The following is a 22,833-nucleotide window of genomic DNA, read 5'->3' as shown; positions in this document are numbered from 1 at the left end:
GCGCAGGATTGCGACACGGCCCTGCACCACTAATGGCACACGTGTCTAAGCTTAGTCTCTGCATGGCCGCAACTATTCGCAGCTCATACGGCCGACACTTTTTATCAGCAGTCGTCTTATCGCAATTCTAACACCTGTCCAACGTATCAGTCTCGTTAAATAAGCAAGCTGCAACCTTCGTCGTCTTGATTCTATCTTTGTCTGGTATCTTCAAACAGCGAAGAAAAATAACAAAAAAGAATCAAAGGAGTGTTTGTTTCCCGGGAAAATAATGGTGGCAATGACGACGGCCAACACGACCGAGGAACCAATTTTGTTCAGGATGGACAGACTCGATACAATTCTGAGGCAGTTGGAGGAAATCCGACGCTCGCAGTCGCATTCACGTTCACATACTCATACGCCAAAGAGTAGCTCGCTTACGTCCACACCCTCGAGGACGAGCGGGACCCTCACGAGCGAGGGAGGGAAATTACCCTCATCCGCGGAGTTGATCTCTCCCGAGAGCCTAGAGAAGCACTGCCGTCCGATTGAGCACGTGATGATGGAGACCGACGCCAAGGGGTCGCTGATCGAGCGGCTGGATCACGTTGAGGACCGCGTGCTGAAGCTGTGCGTGCAGCTGGAGGAGGAGTTTATGGAGAGTAGTGCCGAAAAGAAGAGAGGTGACGAGGCGGAGATGATCAAGAGGAGTGAGAAAGAGAGAGAGGAGATGATCAGGAGGAGTGAGAAAGAGGAGAAGATTGATATCAGTGAGGTTGAGAGGACTCAAATTGATGTGATTAAGAAAAAGAAGAAGAAGGGACTGAAGCAACTTATTAAGCAGTCTGTTATGGGAAAAGGAAAACCCAATAAATCAACTAACCTTTGATTGATTAGGGATTTTTTTTTTCTCTCTGGACTTCTGTATTTTGTTTTTTAAAGTTCTTTTAGTTCTCCAACTTCTCAGCCTTAGTTTGGAGATTGATGAGTGTGTAATTAATCAAGCGAGAACGTAACTGGTGTTGAATTAGACTAGTGTTTTTCTTTTTTGATAAAATGCTTTAATTTCTATTGAAGTTTTTGACCTGTCATCAATTGAAGTATTAGAAACATGAGCAGATGGCATTTCTGTAAAATTATAATTGATTTCACAAAGCTACAAACATATCCCAAGTAAAGCATCCAAGTCAAGTGACTTGGGAAACTAGTAACCTAAGAGCAGTTCTACCGTGGGCAATAGCCCGATGGACTGGCTCTCAAACAGGGCCAGATAGCCCAAGCAATGAGGTCCAGTGTATGCAGGCGATTGAGCCCAAGCAAGCCCGAGGAAGAGGCTCGGCACGAGTAGCCAGCCCGAGAACCCGAAGGCCACGTGACGCAAGGCTGACGTCTGGGCGACGTCAGCCACGTGGTGGATAGGCCTGAATAGAGTCGAAGAGCGGCAACACCCTGATGCGGTGGTGGACGAGCATGGAAAGCTCTTCGCAGAGGTCGATCTCAACACCGGTGACGTCAATATCTTGGAGACGGAGGGCGAGCTTCTCGCCGACGTGAGAGGCGACCTTGGCGTCCCAGAAGGTTTGGGAGCGAGGGAAGCGGTTGAGATTGGATGGGTAGAGGACGACAAACTCTTGCTCGGAGGAGGAGGCCATGGTTATGATTGAGGAGCTGCTGCGGCTCGTCACCTGTGCTGTGATTTTGCGGCATGAGAGCACCAGGCGGAGGACATGGTGGTTTCTCGACATTGCAATTTGCAGAGAATGATAGAAACAGAGAGAGACGGAATTGGGAACTATTCGGTTCTATTATGTTCAATTCTATTAAGTCACCGCTAGGTGGTGTTTGAGTCTGTTTTACTTTTCTTAAAATAATTATTTTGTATTATTTTATAAATAAAAAAATACTATTATTTTATTGCTTATTGTTAGGGCTATTCAGTGTAGGGATGGAGATACAAAATGCAATTACTGTTTATTAAGGGCAGTTATTGTTCACTGGGTGGATTAAATAGTGAATAGCCCTAGGGGGCCTTAGCAACGGTGGAGTTGCTCTAAGCTCATGGGAATTTACAAAACTTAGCTCATGAGAATTCATCTCCTACATTAACAGCCCCTAAACTTGGTGGTCTTGGAGCAACAGGTTTGGAATGTAGAATTTCAAAGTGAGGATTGGAAACTGGACTTTGTGAATATTCAAATACACATGTTTACGAACAAATTATGGTTAAGCTCAATTTGTTTCATCTGAGCATGAAAAAATGGATCGGTAGCTATATAAGTAGTGTTAAGATTATCACAAAACATAAAGGTGGGTGAAGTAACAGGAAAACGAAGCTCGCACAGAACATAGGAAAGCCAATGGATTCGGCACAAGCACGAGCCAATGAATGGTATACAGATTCCGCCCTAAATCGAGAGACTGTCCGCTGTTTAGTGGAGCTTTAGGAAATCAAATTCAGTGTAGGGAAATATAAGAAAACCTGAAGTGGAATGATATGTGTCCGGACACCTAACCCAATTAGCATTAGAAAAGAAGAGGACTGGAGGAGCAAAGGAAGGAAATCCCATGGTCCAGGGAACGCTTAACATATTGTAGGATGCGTTAGCAGTAATGAGATGAGTCTGTGTGAGACGAGACATGAACTGAGATATATGATTAACTGTATAGGTGATATCTGGGCGAATCAAAGTAGGATACTACAAAGAACCCAAAAGATGAGGAATTTTCATGAGACCGAAGTGGTGTGCCATCCTGATTAGATAACTAAGCACGAGAGGCAATGAAGTTCTACATGGCTTACAATCAGTCATATTTGTCTTTTTGAGTAAATTAATAGCACACTTGGTTTGAGGTAGATGAAGACCAACCGAGGTAGGACGAATCTCAAGACCCAGAAAGTAATGAAGAGGACCAAAGTCTCTCAAATTCATGTCTCAAGAGATCTAGCCGAAGAGCAACCAAAATTATTACAAGTTAACATAATATCATCCACATAAAGTAAAAAAATAAGATGGGTTATACCACGATGGAAAGTGAAGAATGAGAGGTCGACAAGACATTGCACAAAGCCTTGACGGATGATGAATGTACTGAAGCACTGAAATCAAGCTAGGGGAGCTTATTTGAGACCATAAAAAGCCTTGTGTAATTTTACAAACCCGATGAGAGTGACGAGGATCTACAAAACCCGGTGGTTGGACCATAAAGACATTCTCCTGTAAGTGGCTAGGCATTTTTTACGTCTAGTTGGCCAATGGATTACCCATGAGTGACTGCTAAAATAAGAACAAGACAAATAATGGCAGGCTTAACAAACATATTGAATGTCTCATCATAATCAAACATGTTGAAACCAAATTTGTGCACATCCGCAAGCAAATGTGAAATCCAGTCAGAATAGCACATGATCTTCGATGAGGGAAGAATGAGGTTGATTGGATGGTATGATTGAATGGACTGCCTACATAAAGGGAAATCAAACCACGTGTGTAGTTTTAAGATAGAATAGAGTGGACCATCCTTGACGAATAGCCTATGACGGCGCGTTAAGGAGACGAGTTTTCCATGGACGTGTCTACGCGTAGACGGCCACGTAAGGGTCTTTGTTAGGCATAGAGAATATGTGTGTAGAAGTTTGAGAGAGAGATAGATGTGTCCCCCGTCCTCCGTTAAATACCCAAGCTAGTGTATTTATGGAGACCTTTGAGAGTTCTTGTAGGAAAAGTAATCAGGAGACTAGAATCATGATTATGTTGCCTAATCCTTAATATATCCTAATTTGATAGTAATTAGGATTTCCTTACTTGAAGGACAAGTAATATCTTTAATAGGTCTTCATTCTGGCTTACCAGACTACGCTCAATGGGCTTCGTGTATTCCGATCCTTTTTGTCACCAATCATGTGCCTAGAAAATCGTCCCCACAATTGGCCCTAACTATGCTTATAAGAATGCGCTTCCACTTCGAAGATAGATAGTTACCAATATACAGTGAGTGAATTATCCTAGAATAATTTCTCTAGAATGTGCATTGGAAGCTTATTTAAGTCATTAAGCCTGTCAGAGTAAAACACTTTACTCTTTTCATCCTTCATAATTGCGGAATATAATTTAATCTGTCAATCTTTCCGAAGTAAGCTAACTTCAAAGTAAGGAGTACTGAGGCGAAACACGAGTAAGTTGTAGGCCCGACACAGAGCTCAAAGCCCCCCAACAATGACATTGATTCGGAAAAACGTCACCTCCCAAATTTAGTATTTATTAAAATTACCATCGAGGTATTCGAAGTTCCACCTTAGTCCAGTACCAAGTATTAAATATTAAACCAATGAAAAACCTTTTACCCTAGAATTGCAGTATTGCATTGATCGGATTAAGGATGAAAAAGTGTCGAATTATATCTGGAACGACCTCCAGATTTTAATGACAGTCTAACATGTTTGAGCAGTTGTTAATTCTGTTTGTTCTTTCATCTTGCCCCATTCTAGGTGAAAGGCTGATAACCTGAAAAGTCCGTATTGTTGAAAATTTTGAGTAGAAATTTCTTATGTGGGGTTTGTCCTAGGGGTGGGCAAACGGGTCCTGGACCCGCGGGTCGGGGCGGGTACCCGCGATTTGGGGCGGGTAAGGGGCGGGTCCTAAATTTCAAAACACAAAACGGGGCGGGGCGGGGCGGGTACAAGAAATTAGCGGGGCGGGGCGGTTCTAGAAATAGGAGGGAACGGGCCCCCGGCCCGGCCCGTTTCTAGCAAGAATAATTGGTTTTATCCTCATTTCAGTCTTCTCAGTTCTCATATACTCATAGTCACTCACTTTTCCTTTTTCCCAACTCGATCTCTCATCCCGACTCGCTCTCACTGTCCCAGCTTCGTCTGCCGCCGCCATCATCAGCTCCGTCCGCCGCTGCCATTATCAGCTCCGTCCGCCGCCGCCATATCAAACCTCGATCCAGGGAAGTTGAAATCGTCTCTTCGTTTTTTTTTCATTCAATTTATAGCGAATTTCTTTGTTTGATGTGGCTTTAATTTTTGAATGCATGCAAGGAATTGGGATGGGGAATGCAATCATGGTCGATGATCTGGAGCTCCTTGTTTTCTAATGTAATCTTAAACCGCTGCTGCTGTGTCTCTCTCTCACTCACTTTCTCGAAATCAGTCTCTCTCTGTCGAACTCGAATGGACGAACGACGAAGTCAAACAACTCAAAACGATGAATCAATCATCTCATCCACCTGACTCAGACTCATATTTGCAGCGCAGTCGAGCTCTGTTAACAGTCCTCTTCAGTTAAGGTAATATGTTTTAGGGATTTAGGATTTAAAATTAAATTAAGGTTTTCTAGATTTAGAGATTTTGTTGGGTTTTGAAATCTTGACCTCTGTTATGTTCCAATTTCAAATCTTTTGTTCAAATGATTTGGGTGGAAAGGGTCGAAATCTGGGATTAAGCATTAACTGGTATCAGTTTGTGAACCATTGTTAAAATGAGATCATATTAATATGTGCTGATGTGCATTTGTGCTTCAACAATCTGTGCTTCAATATTTCTGTAATTGTAAGTGTAATATGTGCTGTTGTGCACTGCAGTGCAGCGGCAGGCTGCAGCTCCATTTTATAAAATGATGTATTAAAAAAAAAAAAAAAGTTGGACCCGTGGACCCGCCCCGAATCGGCCCGTTTCAAACGGGCCGGGTTAGGTCCGGTTCCAAAACTCAAAATCTCTTTACCCGGCCCGTCCCGCCCCGTTACTATTTAAAACGGGTAAGGTCCGGTTCCTTCAAAATTGGGCCCGGCCCGGCCCGTGCCCAGCCCTAGTTTGTCCCACATTGACCATTCCCACAAGGTCTCCACACTTTATAAGGCTTTATCTCTTATAGAAAGTGATTGGAAGATAGGCCTTGGAGAAGAAAATTGGGCTCACCCTTGGGGTTGGGCTTTGGGGTGTATTAATTAATTGGTAATTAATATATAATTAATTATAAATAATATATAATTAATATATATTTAATTATCAAAAAATGGGCTATAATAATTAAATTATTTAATTAATTATTTTTCGGATTTAATTAATTATTTATTTTTTATGAAAAGACTCATCCTTTCAGATGAAGTCTGAGAGTTCTTTCTAAACACAGAGCAAAGCACCCTTCTGAAGAGATGTCTCCCAACAGTCACACCCCATTCTCATACCTGTTGCAAACAGGCATCCATATGCTATATATACATCCATCTGCATGGCATTGAAAACACAGAAAATAATCAACTTCATCTTCTACATTCCTAAACCTTCTTACTGAGAGAAACACACTAAATTCGCCAGAAGTTAAATTTTCCGGTGCTGGAATTTTAATTTGATCGTTGAATCCTGGTGAAGCAGACGTCTGTAGAACTACAAGCAGAGAGTAGGGACGAAATTTCTGTTTCAAGGACATTGCGGTACGCAAGCCTCGATCTTCAAGTTGTCTGTTTTTATAATTCGTATTCTAGTTTATATTCTGTCAATTCCTATTGCATTTATTATTTATTAGCATATATTTAAATCACAGATTGTTGACTTATATCCAACAGTCCGTACAAAATTCTTTTTACCACACAAGAATACAAGTAAAAAGGCTGCCACTGATTTTGATGATACTAGCGATGGGGGAGGAGATTGGGAGAGATTGCGATAGCTTTGGGTACATGCACTACTGATTGCAACAGAGGAGGAGATTGCTTGGCGAGTGTGCTGCTTATTCTGGTGGGATTAGATGTGTCCAAACCGCTACGGTGAGGGATGAAGACAAAATTCCTAGGTGGCAATGAGGATTGGGAATGGGTGGACTTAAGGTACGAAATGTTGCCAAACATATGTTATATGTGTGGGAAATTTGATCATCACGATGTAGAGTGTGAGGAAACTCTGACCCTAAAAATTACACGTATTGAGCCGAAGTAATCTACGAGCTAACTACGTCTTTCTATGGATGATTGTTAATGCGCGTGTGCCAATTCATTACCGAGCTTGGTCAAATGAATAAGTGATGGTATGATAATGAAACACACTTTCAATTTCTACACCAAGAAACTTCGACTAAGGAAGGAACACTCTCGGCATTGGGCTCTAAAACATGAAGACAAGGTTTCAACTATATTTGTGAAAATATATGTACGCCGAATCGGCGTTCTGAAGACCTAACTCTAAATGATACTTGTGAATGAACCGACAGATCACTTCACTGAGAGAGTTGATGAAGTGACCTTTTTCGATGAAACAACTAGAGATTCTTAGCCACCTGAAACTTGGGATAGATAACCAGTAAAAAAAGGAGCAGGTGTTGTTTAACCAACCGAAGAAACTCTTAGACCGAGCTAATTCTACGACTCCAATGATTTTAACCAAACTGAATTTGTGTTGTTGTCAATCAATTGATGTTTAACCAAATTGAATATAGGTTGACGTGTTAGTGAAGCAATTACTATTTCTTAGGGTATGAGAAAGTTTCGCGTAGAGTGTTAATTTGTGTGTTGACTGAAGGTCCTCTCTACGTTGTAAAACCACTTTTATTTATAGGGGTGAATAACCAAATTTGCCTAAGTAGAATCATACTAGGATAAAAAGTCCACAGTTTATATTGAGTACACTCAATATTATCTTTTGTTGGAAAATATTAGGATTTTAGTTTATTTGAATATTTGGTTTTCTGGGCTTAGCCCGTTAGCATTAGGGTTTTGATTTCTTACCTTTTAGGGTTAAGGTTAGTTTATTATAAATAGCATGCTTGTTATTCAGTTGAGAAATAAGTTAGTCACAATGTAGCCTCTTAGGGTTTTGGAGCCGTCTCGGCATTCTCAGTTTGTTTAATAATATTTCTATTATTTTGTTAGTCTTGTTCGTCGTGCACTCTGATATTCAACTTGGTATCAGAGTATGTTTGATCTTTCGGGATTTAATCCGTTCTTGATAGGTATCCATGTTGTTTGTTTGATATTAGTTTTCAGTGTTAGTTTTGAGAAGAAAAAAAATTGAAAATGTTTGCTTTGAACCACCACTAGAATCCCATTGCCATAGCACGCGGTCGTCACCCTGCCCTGCAATCAAATTTGAGGATTGCTGCACTTGTTTGGAGAAAACAAGAAAAAAAAAGAAAAAAAAAAGGAAAAAGGAAAAAATTTGTTTGGAGGTTTTGACGCCCACATGGGCAAGGAAAAGAAAATGGCTTGTTTGCTCATTTTTTTTTGTGTTGGAAGCCCACACGGATGAGTTTTGCTGTGGAGTTTACTCGTTCGTTATTCAAGTGCTTGGATCCGTGATCACTCGAGTGATAGTTGTGTTTGTTCATTTTTTGTTACTATTGAGATATGGAAATCTCATTAGTTTAGTGACGGGTTCTCTCCATTCTCTCAACACTAACCAGTTTGAATCAGAATCAGTTTGCTAGTAAGAATTACGAATCAAGTCAAGTTTGTCAATCAAGTCAAGTCAAGTCAAGAATCAAGTCAAGTCAAGTTTGTATGCACTCTTGAGTTTCGATTCATGTTTACTTTTGGGCAACTTGGCATTTAAATTGAATGAACCAAAAAAGAATAAATTTACAAAAACAAACAAATGTATACCTAAATCATTTTTTTAATATATAAAAACCTTTACTTCTCCACTCCATCTTTTTAGTCTTTTATTAAAAAAATAAATACACGAGTTCATGGAATATCAAATCAACAGTGTGGTCAATTCAACAAGAAAAGAGAGATGCGACCAAATTAAAGCCACATAATTTGATCTAAATTAATTGATAAATGCATGTGGCCCAATATTTGAGTAGACATGTTATTGAGTTTCTACTTTTTCGAGTTTGAAACTCTCGTTTCTATTTAATTATTGTAATAGTTTCGAATAATAAATTTAAAAAAATGGCAAATGGAAATTAAACTTTTATCAGTGTTTCTTGATGCACAATAATTCTTGAAATTGTTTACAACTGATACATGAGTATATTGACTCATCAAAGAAAATGAACTAATCCTAAACTTCAATCCATCTAATCAGCAACTAATTACACCTCAGAAGTATTCATCGATCCCACAGATGGATCCAGAGGCGACGTTCTGCAAATCGGGCAAGAAGGGTGGAGCTGCAACCATTTATCCACACAAATTTGGTGAAAAAAATGGCCACAGTTAGGCACACATCTCAATGTATCTGTGTCATCAAAATCTGCCAAGCATATGCAACAGCAAGAAGGCGCTGAAACTGAACCAACCATTTGAAGCTTGGCCTCGGAGTAGGGCAGTTTCGGGTAGCTGCATATTGTAGCTTCATCAAGCCCTTGTTCTATGGTTGCGGAGCCCTCGTCATGGTCCGACGGGTCAACCGGAGATTGTCTCCGCTTGCAGTAAGAGATCCAGTATATGAGTATGATTATGGCGATGACGCCAATGCAAACTCCAGCGGCATCATATATTTCGTCAGCGTCGACTGGCATGTTGATTTTGGCTTAATTACCTCAACCATGTAGAAGAAGAACAAGGGTGCATTTTTTTTCATTTTTTTTAATTGATTGTAGAAAATGATTAATGCTAAATATTGTGAGGTGGAAAGGGCGGCGATTTAGAGATGTGTTTGTTTTGGATTTGGAGGTATTAGTTGGTATCTGGGGTGTGCCCAAGTAGTGGAGATTGTATCTGATTCTGTTAATAATATATAGTTTCTATCATATTCTTAACAAGGCAATTTGTCCCCACTTTATATAATAAACGAATTGTTATCTGGGGTATGTCACAAGTAGTGGAGTTTGTATCTGATTTTGTTAATTATATATAGTTTCTATCATTCTCTTAACAATGAAATTTGTACCCACTTTATGTAGTAAACCATTTATGCTTATTTTATTTATATTATTTATTAATACCATTTGTACTATATTTTTAATAGAGATAGAACTTAAATGTGGTAGTTGTCCTACCTATATTAGAAAGATAATACAAATAAATTATTAGCATAGCACTACTCTTGTTTATTTGAAGAAATATTGATAAAATGACCGAAATATTGAGCAAAATGCAATTACATTTTGAATCAATTAAGATTTTGTGTTTTTAAGGAGCGGTCAATGAATAGAAACTTTTGCAAGTGTTATTGACCTATGTTTTTTCAAGAAGCGGTCAATGAATAGAAATTTGAGCAAGTGTTATTGACCTATGTTTTAGAGAAAAAATAGTTTTTATTTACCTTAATGGAAGCGAATAGTTGCTTCAACTGACCTATGCTAGAAAATTAAATGCTTATTAACTTAGCACAATATACGAAATTATTTATTAAGTTAAACCAAATAACTTGGGAAGCATTTTTGCTCACCACCATTTAGTTTGGTGTGCACCACCTTATTTATCACCGATAGATGAGTTTGAATTTTGAGATTCGTGTAGTGGATATGGATGAAAGGAAGTCCATAGGTATTCAATTAAAAATTTAAAGGAGTTCATAAAACCACATAGGAATCTGCATGTATTTAATCAAGATTTTAAAAAAGTCTATTAAACTCCATTTGTATTCAACTATAAGTTGATTGTTAAAGTATTTTAAAAATTAAGAATTTTGAAGAATTTTATAGGGTATATTAGGATTTAGGAAATCAAGCATCTTTCTCTAAGATTTTGACTGAATTCACATGGAGTCTATAAAACTCCACTAGAACTCTATCAAACTTCGTGAATTTATGACTCTTTAAGAACTTTTAAATCTCAATTGAATACACATGATATGTGCACAACTTTTTTCTTCTTAGAGCATCTCCAATTGGGAGATGCAAATTTGGGGAGAAAAAACCATATTTATATCTCATTTTACATTTCATGATATGTAAATAAGTTCTACGTCAATGAAAGAGTTGTAAATTTGAGATACTATTTAATTTTCTCTCATTAATTGACGGAACCCACTATCAAAAGATATAAAAGATGTAAATTGAAGTTTTCAAAACATATAATTTACATTTCTCAATTGGAATGTTTTTCGAGGCTAACAAAAAAAAAATGTAAAATACGCATTTCAAGGTATTTTATACTTCTCATTACCGATGCTCTTATGTGCATACCCATATGTACTTTATTGGGAAGTGATTTTCCCACAATATTTTTAGTTTCTTAGAGCATCCCAAAATGAGATGTCGAATCTAATATTTTAAAATTTTATCTGATAGCAGATATGGTCTATTAAATACAAATGTTAAATTTTCTTCTTTTTTAATGAATGTGTCAAATATTCATTTTATTATTATATTGGACATTAGCTATTAAAAAATAATTAAAATTGTTTTTAGTTTTTGTTTTATTGGATGTCAATAGGACTCATGAATTAAAATTAAAATTATATATTTGACTCTTTCTTTGTTTGCTATAATAAAAATACAGCTAAAAAATAAGGAGCTAGATAACTGGGTTATCACATCATGTATGACATCTCCATTGGATAACATCCGAATATCTTTCAATCCTATTTGACTTTGACATATCCTTTAATGATGGTCTTACATACCAGTGTAATTCTAGCCGTTGATTTTATTCTATTCTATGATTATAAATATAAAAAAAAAAGTGAGAAATTAGAAAGAAAGTGTAAAATTCACTTTATTTTTATTAGTTTGATTCAAAGCAAAAAGTTAAAAGAGCGCACAAAAGAAAGGAATAAGTGTGTTAAGGTTGCTTTCCTAGCTATTTCCTTCCCTAAACGACGAGTTAACTTTTTTGGGGGTGTATGTACCAATTTCAAATATGTGGTGCTGTGTTATAGTGATGGAGATCGCAGCAACATGTAATAATTGTGAATAAAACTAACAATAATTATGTTTTTTTTTTTTTTTGTCAATCTATCAATATTATTTTAGTTTCAAAAAGTTATGAACATTATTGAGGTTGGCTAATTAACTTGCAAAATATGCGGTGAGACTGAGTCAGTCTGGTCCTCCGTCCATCCCGACGGGCAGTCTCACAAGAACTGCATGAAAGAGCAATCTGAAAATCACGTATGAAAATCTCCACATGCATAAAAAAACTACCAACTTAAGGAAACCCTAAGCTAATTAAGAATCTCCACAAATTAAAAAGGGTAAATTCAGTAGAATCACACTGACTCATATTTTCTGAGAAGTTAATTAAGCCGCATATATTTTGGAAAATCATGGTGCTATGAGCTCTAGGTGGGATTCACCTCCAAGGCTCCAACTCTTGTTTCTTATTTTTGTTGTTGTAGAGAGTGGTTGGGCATAACCATATACCTAACCTGTTCGTCTTTTTTCTTCTCGGTTTTGGCTACTTGTCCCCTCGTTGTAATTTTTTCCTTTTTAATAAATTGTGGTAGCCATGAATGTTTGAGGGTCGTCCTCTAGCCATGCCTATGCTAGACTAAAAAAATGTGACTTACAATCGAACCAATGAATATTATGAGGGTGATTATCAGGAACGGAGCCATAAATTTCTTCTAGTGGGGGCAACTGAAAACAACTAAGAAAACCTTATTATAGTATGGTTATACACAATATGATATTAAGGATTGTTTCAAATGATGATATATCATAATTCCAATATTACAAAAATTTCAATATAGTAGTGGAAAATGACAAAGTGATGAGAAAAATATAAGTACATGATAGGCGGGAGGGGGTTTTTTTTGGTTTGAATGACAGAACAAGAGCATTATTGCTCATATAATATTTGATATGAAGTATAAGTAGAATGAATGTATGTTGAATATTAAATACATATATTTTCTTAAAAAATAACTCGTGTATATTATATAATTGTAGTCTACAACTAAACAAACGAATAACTTGAGTGGGGGCATCTACCTCCAGTGAGCCTTCATTGGCTCCGTCCATGGTGATTATAATGTCTTTCATGTTCTAAGTATGGTGAAGATGAGCCTTTTCAAATTTGAATTTCATTTAAAATTGACACTATAAATTGAATATGCTTGTGCTTGGAATACCAAAAAGTTCCATTAGGTTCTCACTCCAATCATATAATGGATCATCATCCAAAAACCTTTGAAAATTCAATTAGTAATGATACAAATAATTAACATGAATGAATGAGTAGATCTGGGCGTGTTAGTGTCAAAATCAGACAGAACCTGACTTATGTCAACATGTGACTTGTCTTGGGTGTTGCTTTCTTTCTCAGTGCCAAGAGATGGCTTGAGAGGAAGTATGAGAGTAGGCGTGCCAGTGTTGGAGGCTGTCAACATACAGCCAATGTCTAGTGGTTTGTAGGTTTGCGATTAGATCTGACTCTTTAACCAAAATGATTGAGCACTGAATGAGACGCTAATTTAATTAGGTTAATTTTTATGTCTCTGAGACCAAGGACTTAAATCCAGTGTGTTATTCTTTGCCCAGGAGCGTAAGTGGAAGAAAATAGAAACGAACAACTTATTGTAATCATTTCATAGTTGAAGCAAGATTAACAAGCATTTAACAAAAAGCTGGTGAACTGATGAGCTACTATATATAACTTGAAACATTGAAATGTAGATACACTTTGAAATGTTAAGAAAACAGTAAATTGTTAAGAGTCAAGCCATAGAGGGCAGGATAATGCTAGGAGAATCCAACGATAAAGTTGGTATAAAACTAGACTAAGAAGGAAACATTGCCTCAGATAGGTGTGGTGGTTGGAATTAAATTAATTAGCCAATATTCCTCTGAGAGAGATATCCAAGTTCGAATTAAGCTTTACGTAATTTATATTAGATAAATTAGCTAATATTATACACAGAGAGGGGGTTCGGGATGAATGATCTTCTATTTGCTTCTTTTGTCATTGGTAGATCGATAGAGTAAAGATTGAGTTTCATTCAATTAGGCCATCTCCTCCAAAGAGAGACACCAAATACAATATAGTGCAATATTACATAAAACACAAACATCCTTTGCCAGGTCACCATGATACAAAATGAGGAAAAAAATGCATAAAAACTAAGTCGAGTTTTTATGCCTGTACTAATAACAGGAGTGAAAAAAATACAAGGGTTTAGGGTTAATCATGGGATATGTTGACTGTCTCAAGTATTCCTGTAATACTAGGCTGATAAAACCTACTGTGGTGAACGACCCTTGAGAAAACGCCAAGGTCCAGTTCCAGTCCCCATCCTGCAAATGTAGTATATAGCAACCTAGCTCAGTTCAAGTAATTCAAATCATAATGTGGAAAGGATCGTTGGAAGAGGTCTCAATTTTGAATTCCTTTCCTCAATCCATTGCTAAGATAAATAAATTATAGTTGGTCTAGTGGTATTTCTCTTTCTGATATTGTAAGAGAGATAACAATTTCAAATCTCTACTCCCATTGTTAGTTCTAAAAAAATAGAAGGAAGGATAATTACCTCCATACACCAGCAAATGTACGTAACGCCATATAAATGGTTAAAGCAATCCAGATTCCAACAAAACCATGGGATTTTGAGAGGAGGAACAAGGATACAATGCTTGCTATGGCAACCAGAACCTGAGAAGCACAAAAGAATAATTTGGATTATTAGCTAGTAACACAACTTGTGAATAGGAAATTTGGAAAGGTTTATTGCAAAGAAACTTACCAATGAGTATGCAGCATATGCAAAATCAGATGCTCCAAAGTTCACACCATCAAACACAAAAGACAGCGAATTGATCGGTTGCGTAGCTGCAACAAACTGGTGAGTAGAAAACAAATTAGATGATGATTCTTTTCATGCTCGAAAATAACAGTAATAATTATAATAAATGAAGATTTGGCTTTAGAAGAGCTAAATTTAAATACCGGGAGGCCAATCTTTATAAGGTGCAAAACGTTAACATCTCTAGAAAATACTCCAGCTCCAAAATACAGACCAATTCCAACAACAAAAGCAAGACCCACACCAAGAATAAAGCTCATCTGCAAAGCATATTCTTTCACAAATTAGTGAAAAAGTAAATAAATGGGTTGTTCAAATGATGAAGGGTTTATAATTTATAGATTTTTCCACTATGTGTAGAGAATGAAGTACCTGCAAAACCCGGGTTGCGGTAGCTGTGGCCTTTTTGTAGTCTTTCTCAGCAAAAGCACATGCTAGAATAGCCTAATGAGAAAATACACACAAAGATTGTTTGAATAAGTAGTAAACATTTCTGCCTTTTAAGTCACGCTTACATTTTATTTTTTTTGTTTTAAATGAGAAAAAACAATACCTGTCCTGCAACAGCCAAACCATCAGCAAGAAGAGATGATGTCAACCAGACCTGCAAGCAAGTCTGAAATGCAGCCATCGGAGTTGGACCCAGCCGCGCTGCCAGGGATGCGGCCAAGGTCACACAGAATGTAACAGCAACCACCCTAGCCAACAATAGAGTTCCTGTGCCCAAATTCAAGGAAAAATTGTAACTCAAAAAACCATAATATTTGTCTAATTATGCATTTCAATTACCATGATTGGAATATTAAGGGATGGAGGTCAGATGAATTATGCTAACTATAATACTGGAGTGAGATATTAAGAATTGAGCTCATTACCGTTCTTCAGAAACCGGCCAAACTGCAAATCTTTAAGACTTGGAGGTAAGAGATCAACTTTTGTTGTTAAGATTATGAAGAGTACCAGCGCCATCAAGTACCTAAAACGGTTTCAAACATTTTAATATTAGAAAAGATGCACACCAAATCTTAGATAAAAATGTATGAACAACAAGATTTCAACAGCAGTTGAAAATATGCAATTATAAAAAATAATACCATGACAAGGGTGACACTACTCACTGAGAAATAACATGTGCCATAGCTGCACCTCTGATTCCCATACCGCAGACAAAGATGAGTAATGGATCCAGGGCAATGTTAACTGCGTATCCGGCAACTACAATACGATACAAATGAACAAATAAACTAGAGTAATTAGACTTCTCCATCACTATAGGGTTGATTTCATATAGGATATGTTTCTATTTCTTGTGTTTAATCATATCTGAGGATAATGAGAGAGGAACACAAATCAAAGTAGTTGGGGGGTGAGAAATCGGAACAGAGTTTTTGGCCTACCAATGACATATAAAGGAGTTTTTGTATCCTTAAAGCCACGGAAGATCCCTTGCATGGCCAATGTGAGAAGAACTGCAGGTGCACCAATCGACCTTATTCTCAAGTACTTCTGTGCCGGGGCTAGCATAGGGGAACCCTGCTCCATAACAAGAGCTGTAATTCTTTCCTTCATTCGATATAGGCGGAGATGACAAAAATGAATCACTTACCGGTTTCACACCCATCACACCAAGGAGAACTTTGGCTGTAAGCATGAGAAATATAGCTTGAAAAAGGCCTAATATTGCCCCAAAGATGAGTGCTGTTGACGCTGAAGCAATATGTCGCTTCTTTTTCCTGATTTTCGTCTTCACACTGTTGTTCATAAGATCCGAAGGACGCTTTTCCATAGTGGTTTTGGAACCTAATCAAGAAACCACCAATGCATATTATGTTTTAAGATATTTATTGATCTTTGGGTTCTAATGGCAGTGAGCTAGAGCCTAGAGATCAAAAGAGAGAAAGAGTACCATTTTCTAGTTGAACACTGTTTTTAGCAGCACCTTTCTCTGCATTCTCAAGCTTAACATTTTCCAATATGACTTTTTTTGATTCAATATCTTTAGCTAATCCCTCGTCTGATCTCTCACCTTCCGCTTCAGCAGCACCTTTTTCCGCTTCCACACACTCAATATCATCAGTTGAAGCCTTTTCCACCCTACTGTTTTGAGTTGAAAATTTTCCTAGATGCTTACCATTTTGAGGTGTATCATCTCCTTTTGGTTTGGCAGCCCCTTTTTCCATGTCATCAAGCATGTCTGAATTCTTTTCCCGCTTCTCACCTTTCGCAGATTCCGTGTTCATTTTTGCAACAGTATCTTCCTCGGCAACAAAGGAAGTTGTTATACTGACTAATGGGAATATAGTAATCCTTGAAGCCTGGTTGAACAGGGCAATAGATACTCCTGCTGCCGCAAGCTCGACTGGACCTATAGGACAAAAAGATTCATCTATCGAGTCAATCTACGTGAAACAAAGATCAGTCGAACATGAACTAATAACCGTGTCTTTCAATAATACAGTAACTGATGAGTTTTTAGTACAACACTGATCAATGTTGCCAAACTCCATACAATTTTTATCTTACTGTGAACATGCGGACAATTATTTACAAACAAAATTATTTCCTAAAAATTTATGCATTCCAATGCAAGCTCCTCTAAAAATCAAGATAAAGCAAAGGCAAATGTACCTATATGACCAATGAATGCTGTGTCAATCAAAGAAGCAACTGGATCAGCAGCTACAGCGAGAGCAGCAGGGAATGCAATCTGCAGTATCTCCTTCCCGAGTGTATCCCATTTGAAAACACGCCTGCAATCACGTGGAAAAAAAAAAAAAAAACTTTAGTACTTTACCCTTGTCAACCTTAAATTAAGATAGAAAAGGCTGTCCCCAAAGCAGAAAATTAATTAGAGAGAGAGTACTAAGGGCTGGTTTGGTATTGCTGTGCTTTGAAAAAAAACTGCTGTGAGAATAAGCGGCTGTGCTGTGAGAATAAGCGGCTGTGAAATAAATCAGCAGAGTGTTTGGTAAACTTTTATGTAAAAGTGCTTTTGGAAAAAAAAGCAGTCTGATAGTGGGTCTTTTCATTAAAGGAGCACTGTAGTTCTGTGTGCTTTGAAAAAAAAGCCAGTTTTCCAAAGCTACAAATTGCAGCTTCAGCTTTTTCCTTTGATTTCAGCTTATTCTCACAGCAGCTTCCAAAATAAGCCATTTTTTTTAAGTTTACCAAACACCAAAAACACTCCCAGCTTTTTTTCATAGGAGCTTTTTTTAAAATCACCTCAACCCCAAACTGGGGCTAATTAAAATATGGTAAATGTGAAACTGTATACCTTGCATCTTTGAAGAAAACACCAACAGGCATCTTCCACTTGCTCACTGGCTCATGCAAATGTTGCTCCTCAGCCATGCTTAAGTTGATACTGCAATTCCAAAATAAAATAAAACTTCCTAATGAGGTCACTTCACTTGAGCTTTTGATATCACTATACAAATGTAGTACTTTCTGACAATCCAACCTCAGTTTCTTTTTTGACAAACAACGGGATAATTTCCACTAAATTATCTAAACTATGGAAAGAGGGACTCAAACTTGGGTGCAGATTAGGAGACCACACTGCTATAGCCAATTTGGCTAAACCTAAGTATACACAATCACATATCAAATGCAGACCTCAAAGTAGGAGGGAAAACACAAAATAACTAAATAAATAAATAAGTAAATAGACCTTCTATGTAAATGAACTGCCTCAGAAATGACTCCAGGAGGGCACACGAGACACTAAAAGCTCAAGGTGGATTTTATAGCTCCATATAACTGATAGAAACCTTCCTCAGTTATGATGTTTTGTAGACTGAACATCAGTCAACAGAAAGAGCTCTCTAATATTATTATTTTTTGTTTATAAAAATGCAATAATCAAAGTTGGAGGACTCCGCTAACGTTTGTTTGAAGTGCGTGAGCAAAGACAACTTTCGTGAATTATGCACTCAGTTACGAACTTTCCATGCAAGAGCTAAGAGTAAAAAGCAGATTCCACCACAAAAATGATTAATGAAAACGGACTAAATGCTTCAAAGGAAAATTTATTGCATACAGATATATTAGGGGAAGAAGTAGAACCTCGAGTGTAAGACATTTTCTAATGTAGACTAAATTTGATAATTTGACAACATTAATTGCATGCCAAATTTATGGAAAAGAAAAAAACATGTTACCAATGCTTATAATGCCTAAATATGTGTAGCATATTTAACTACTATTGATAAACTTTCTATTTGGGACATCTCTTTGCATTCTCACACGTCCGACCCACTAAAATGTTTAAGCTTATTAGTATGTGGGCAACACAAATTAAGTGATATGGAGCATGTGGTTCACATGTATGTTGACCTGTATTGATACTATGAAGAAAGTCAAAATTCTACCACGTCCGTATATCTTTATGATCTCCTTTCCTTTTATTTGTCAGATTTTTGGAAAATAAAACATATAAAGTAATTCAACACCTTATAAGCAATTGCGACGTCATCTTCCACATACATTCGACCGGTCTAACAAATATGTATATAATTGTCAGGTAATTCACATATACATGAGTTTAAGGATTTTTTATTAGATTCCAAAATGATCATCATATACTTTTTAATTTTTAATTAGGAAGAAGTGCAAGATAACTTTTTGGAGTGGCAATAACACTTTTTAAAATTTAAAATATTAATTTTGTAGTTTTAAGACTTAACCTTTTCTTTGAAGAAATTTTTTATTGTAATAAAATACAAGTGGTACATCACGTGTTTTTATATAAGTTGTGAAAAATTTTAATATTTAAGTTATTAACTTGTTAACACGCATATTTTACTATTTGTATTCCGTGTTCCGATCACACTGAAAAATCTCTCATTTGAATCTTGTGCCTGAAAAAGTGTTTCAATTTTGCCATTTGGCTAAACGGGATTTGGCAAGGACAAATATTTTTTAGTAACCTTTAAGCCAACCATATAATATTACAATGGCACAAATTCGAAGAGGGAAGGGACAAGGTAGGTGTGACCAAACATGGATACTGCACATATATACCTCCCTCGGGTTTACAATCCCTGGTTAGTACCGCAAAGCATTAAGGCAGGTGTTTTCTATATCGAGTACCAACAAAACTGAAGTCTTATTTATCATCGAAATAAATCACACATGAAGATGAGAGAGAGACAGAATGATCCTAATGTCCATGTCGTGTGAACCTTGCTTGAAAAGAATATTCGACTTGTTTCTATGCGAAACTAGGTTTAATTAAAGGAAAATTAATAAAAAAAAATTGAAAACTTTGAGTTTTAACGATAAAAACAAAATAAAAAGTAAAGTGAATAGTATCAAGATAAACTTTTTAGTGTACAAATATGATTTTTCGTTAAAGTTAACAATACTGAGAGCTTTTCGTTAAAGTTCCCTTTAATTAATCGAGGACTATGTACAAGTAATTTTCTGGGTGAGAACATAGCATTGCTATATATTCGTACGGTTATAATACATGCAATCATGCTATTACACATGAATCGATACATTAAGCGACGATAACATAATTGGCTATATATGAATTTTTTTTCTTTTTAATAGAATATGCTCATGAATGAATTGTTAATAGATATTTCTAAAAGTTTAAATTTTTAAGATCTAACTTACAAAAGAATTTTTAACTCAAGTGGTTAAATACATTTTGCTCGTGCACCTAGTCCTATATTCAACTCTCCCTCGTCTGTATTTTTATAAACCAAGTACTAGCATATGGGCATACACAAATGTGTGAGTAAATTTTTTATTTTTGTTTTTGAAATAAAAGGAGAGAGAGAGGAAGAGAGTGAGAGAGAATGTGGGGGTGGGAAGTTTTTTTTTTTTTTTTTAATTAGATATATGTTAGAATTACATGTAGGTGAGACTTTGAAAAAAAAAACAGCAAAATTTGGTTGTGTGAAATTACATTTCTACCCCATATTTCTTATTCATGTTCTGTTTTAATTAGAGGGTTAAATTGATAATTTCATAGGGTTTTAGTTGACAATGAGTGTTTTATTAATTAGTAGAGATTAATCCATGAATTATATTTTAAGAATTTTTGTTTTTAAATACAAATAAGAGTGTCTTTCCAAAACCAAGAAAATAAAGTTTTTTTTTTTTGAACAAACGATATTATCTACACTAAAGGGTTGGGGAGTGGTCTAAGCCTCATAATGAGCTAACAATAATGTGGTTCAAATTCGCTTTTGGCGAGAATTGAACCTAAGACCGCTCACTTACAAGTGAAAGAGAAATACCGGCTCACTTACAAGTGGAGAAAAATATCAGTAGACTATAGAACTAAGTGGCTAAGTTATTAATTTGTTTTTTATTTGTCACCATTGTAAGAGTTAAAGGTACAAATCATCACTTACCTAAAATAATCACAATATTCAAGTAAGCAATTATCATTTACGTTCGTTTCAATTTGCTATATATCATAAAAGTTTGTTATGAAGCCAGATATCATGAAAAATTTGTTATGACTGAGGTCTCTATATGATAAGAAAGTTTCTGTATGCACTTTCAGTCTGCATCTCTGCTTTCAAACTAATTTTTTTTTTTTTTTTTTTTAGTTCACCAAAAAAAAAACTAAATTTTTTTTTAAAGAATTTAAGGAAGGAGTGTTCGAAAGTGACTATTTGAGTCCTGGTTGAGGAATTTTTATTTATATTTATTTTTTTAAGTATAGGGATTATTATTGCATATAATTCTATATTATACAGTAGTGGATTTGGCCAAGAATGTATGTAGTGGAAGTAAGGTAAGCAAGCAGCACTGTGATTGTGAAAGGAAAAGCCAAAAACAGAAAACAATTAATGCAACGAAATCAATCACAAAAGATTTGCATGCGGGGCGTTAGTTGTGGATATATGGGTCATTCTCATTAGCGTAATTTATATAGCACATGTACACTGTTAACGTATCAAATTGAATTAATAATATAATGTCATGTGGACACAAATTTACATCTAAATTATCGATATAGAATATCATGTGATAACAATATTCACGAACTTGGTCATTCTCCAATTGCAGGTCCATAATTATTATCTCAAAAATTGGCAAAACTCTAGTTATATTAACCGATATTTCCGTACTTGACCGTCCAGTACGGGATTCGTATAGGCTCGAATAATGTGGGGTGCAATTGTGTTTTGCAGGTCCCCAAAGCCATAGAATTTTGTAGGCTTGCATGCATATATAAAACAACGCAGATTATGCATATGTGCAAGAAAAATATGAAAGAATGAGACACAATAAGCTTGATCTAATTATAAGAAGCATGCATACATATTATGCATATTATCTCCTCGTATCGTCGAGGTTTTACCAAAAAAAAATTGGTGTCTTTTGATATAGGTCCAAAGTAACTAAAAATTGGACCTATTTCAAAAGTCAAAAGTTACTAAAAATTTGACGTATTTCAAAATTTTCATTTTTTTTATTAATCTAATTGTGAGAAGCATCAAGCATGCATGCATGCATAGAAGAGAAAGAGTTTGAAAGCAACAAATATATGTACCTATCCAAATTTGGAAATGTCTAGAGATAGAAAGAATGAGAAGGAGTTTATCTTTTGGAAGTAACTTGTATACCTTTGCGCTTATTGTTCTTCGTGCTGAGAGAGCTAGCAATATTGCAAAACATACTCTTTTCACCAACTTCCTTTTGATAGATAGCTCACTTGCACACCAAGCCCTTCCTACACTATATAAGTACTCTTCCTCCGCCTCTATCCCTCCCAAATTAAAAAAAATAAAGAAAATAAAAAATTGTATATTGCTCAACCCACACGCACAGAGAGAGAGAGAGAGAGAGAGAACAAAACTCGTTCTTTTAAGTTTTAAGAGTGGAAAAATCTGACACACAAGAAGCAAAATAAATTTTAGAAATATCATAGTGAACGGAACTGCCTATGATTGAATGACAGCATCGCAATCTGTTGAAAGAGTGCATACATAATTGGTAGCACTCTTTTAGATTCTGAAAAGGTGTGTAGTCCACCATCATCGTAAGCTATAAATTATTAAGTTTGTATTTAATTTATCCTACTTTGATTTGATGCAAATCGAAGTGCTTTAACTAGCTGGTAGCAATCGAAACTTTTCAAATTGTGGGCTACGTAGGATTTCCAATACTCCATGCCTGGAATTAACTGACATTCCCCTTGTGACCTAATTTTTACCGGCTGGACATTGTGAGCCCTGGTTAGTTCATAAATTAGGTTA

At 36.4% G+C, this 22,833-nt stretch overlaps 3 protein-coding genes across 8 annotated transcripts; all 3 read right to left on the bottom strand.

Moving 5' to 3' along the window:
* Positions 1–1,382: 1,382 nt before the first annotated feature.
* Positions 1,383–1,727, bottom strand: LOC114825938 (uncharacterized). Its single transcript, XM_029105020.2, has one exon. The coding sequence runs from the start codon at positions 1,725–1,727 to the stop codon at positions 1,383–1,385; it is 345 nt and encodes a 114-aa protein (XP_028960853.1).
* A 7,284-nt stretch (positions 1,728–9,011) lies between these two features.
* On the bottom strand, positions 9,012–9,440 carry LOC103438402 (RING-H2 finger protein ATL70-like). Its single transcript, XM_008376954.2, has one exon. It carries the CDS (start codon positions 9,438–9,440, stop codon positions 9,012–9,014), a length of 429 nt encoding a protein of 142 aa, XP_008375176.1.
* Positions 9,441–13,785: 4,345 nt separating this feature from the next.
* Positions 13,786–22,340, bottom strand: LOC103428379 (protein DETOXIFICATION 43-like). 6 transcript variants are annotated; one of them, XM_070824288.1, is made up of 15 exons: positions 22,201–22,340; positions 17,883–17,972; positions 17,237–17,358; positions 16,740–16,973; positions 16,515–16,661; positions 16,215–16,408; positions 16,006–16,141; positions 15,727–15,823; positions 15,484–15,584; positions 15,162–15,325; positions 14,981–15,052; positions 14,752–14,868; positions 14,549–14,644; positions 14,336–14,457; positions 13,786–14,102 (listed from the first exon to the last, which is right to left on the bottom strand). In XM_070824288.1, exons 2-15 carry the CDS (start codon positions 17,957–17,959, stop codon positions 14,048–14,050), a joined length of 1,734 nt encoding a protein of 577 aa, XP_070680389.1. In that variant the 5' UTR covers positions 17,960–17,972; positions 22,201–22,340; the 3' UTR covers positions 13,786–14,047. The 6 variants fall into 6 exon arrangements, with proteins under 6 accessions (XP_070680389.1, XP_070680390.1, XP_028960852.1 ...); XM_070824289.1 differs by having other exon boundaries at positions 16,515–16,652; XM_029105019.2 differs by lacking the exon at positions 22,201–22,340 and adding an exon at positions 18,279–18,514 and having other exon boundaries at positions 16,515–16,652.
* Between the last annotated feature and the right edge of the window lie 493 nt (positions 22,341–22,833).

The sequence above is a fragment of the Malus domestica genome, chromosome 07, assembly GCF_042453785.1.
Source record: "Malus domestica chromosome 07, GDT2T_hap1".
Taxonomy (NCBI): domain Eukaryota; kingdom Viridiplantae; phylum Streptophyta; class Magnoliopsida; order Rosales; family Rosaceae; genus Malus; species Malus domestica.
This window is presented reverse-complemented; position numbering and strand designations above follow the sequence as displayed.

Excerpts from the sequence above, each read along its gene's own strand:
- LOC114825938 (XM_029105020.2), bottom strand. The coding sequence starts at position 1,727 with ATGTCGAGAAACCACCATGTCCTCCGCCTGGTGCTCTCATGCCGCAAA.
- LOC103438402 (XM_008376954.2), bottom strand. The coding sequence starts at position 9,440 with ATGCCAGTCGACGCTGACGAAATATATGATGCCGCTGGAGTTTGCATT.
- LOC103428379 (XM_017330386.3), bottom strand. The coding sequence starts at position 17,959 with ATGGCTGAGGAGCAACATTTGCATGAGCCAGTGAGCAAGTGGAAGATG. Across the intron at positions 15,326-15,483 it reads TGGCCGGTTTCTGAAGAACG|GAACTCTATTGTTGGCTAGG; the intron begins GTAATGAGCTCA and ends ATTTGGGCACAG. Across the intron at positions 14,458-14,548 it reads CATATGCTGCATACTCATTG|GTTCTGGTTGCCATAGCAAG; the intron begins GTAAGTTTCTTT and ends TGTGCTTCTCAG.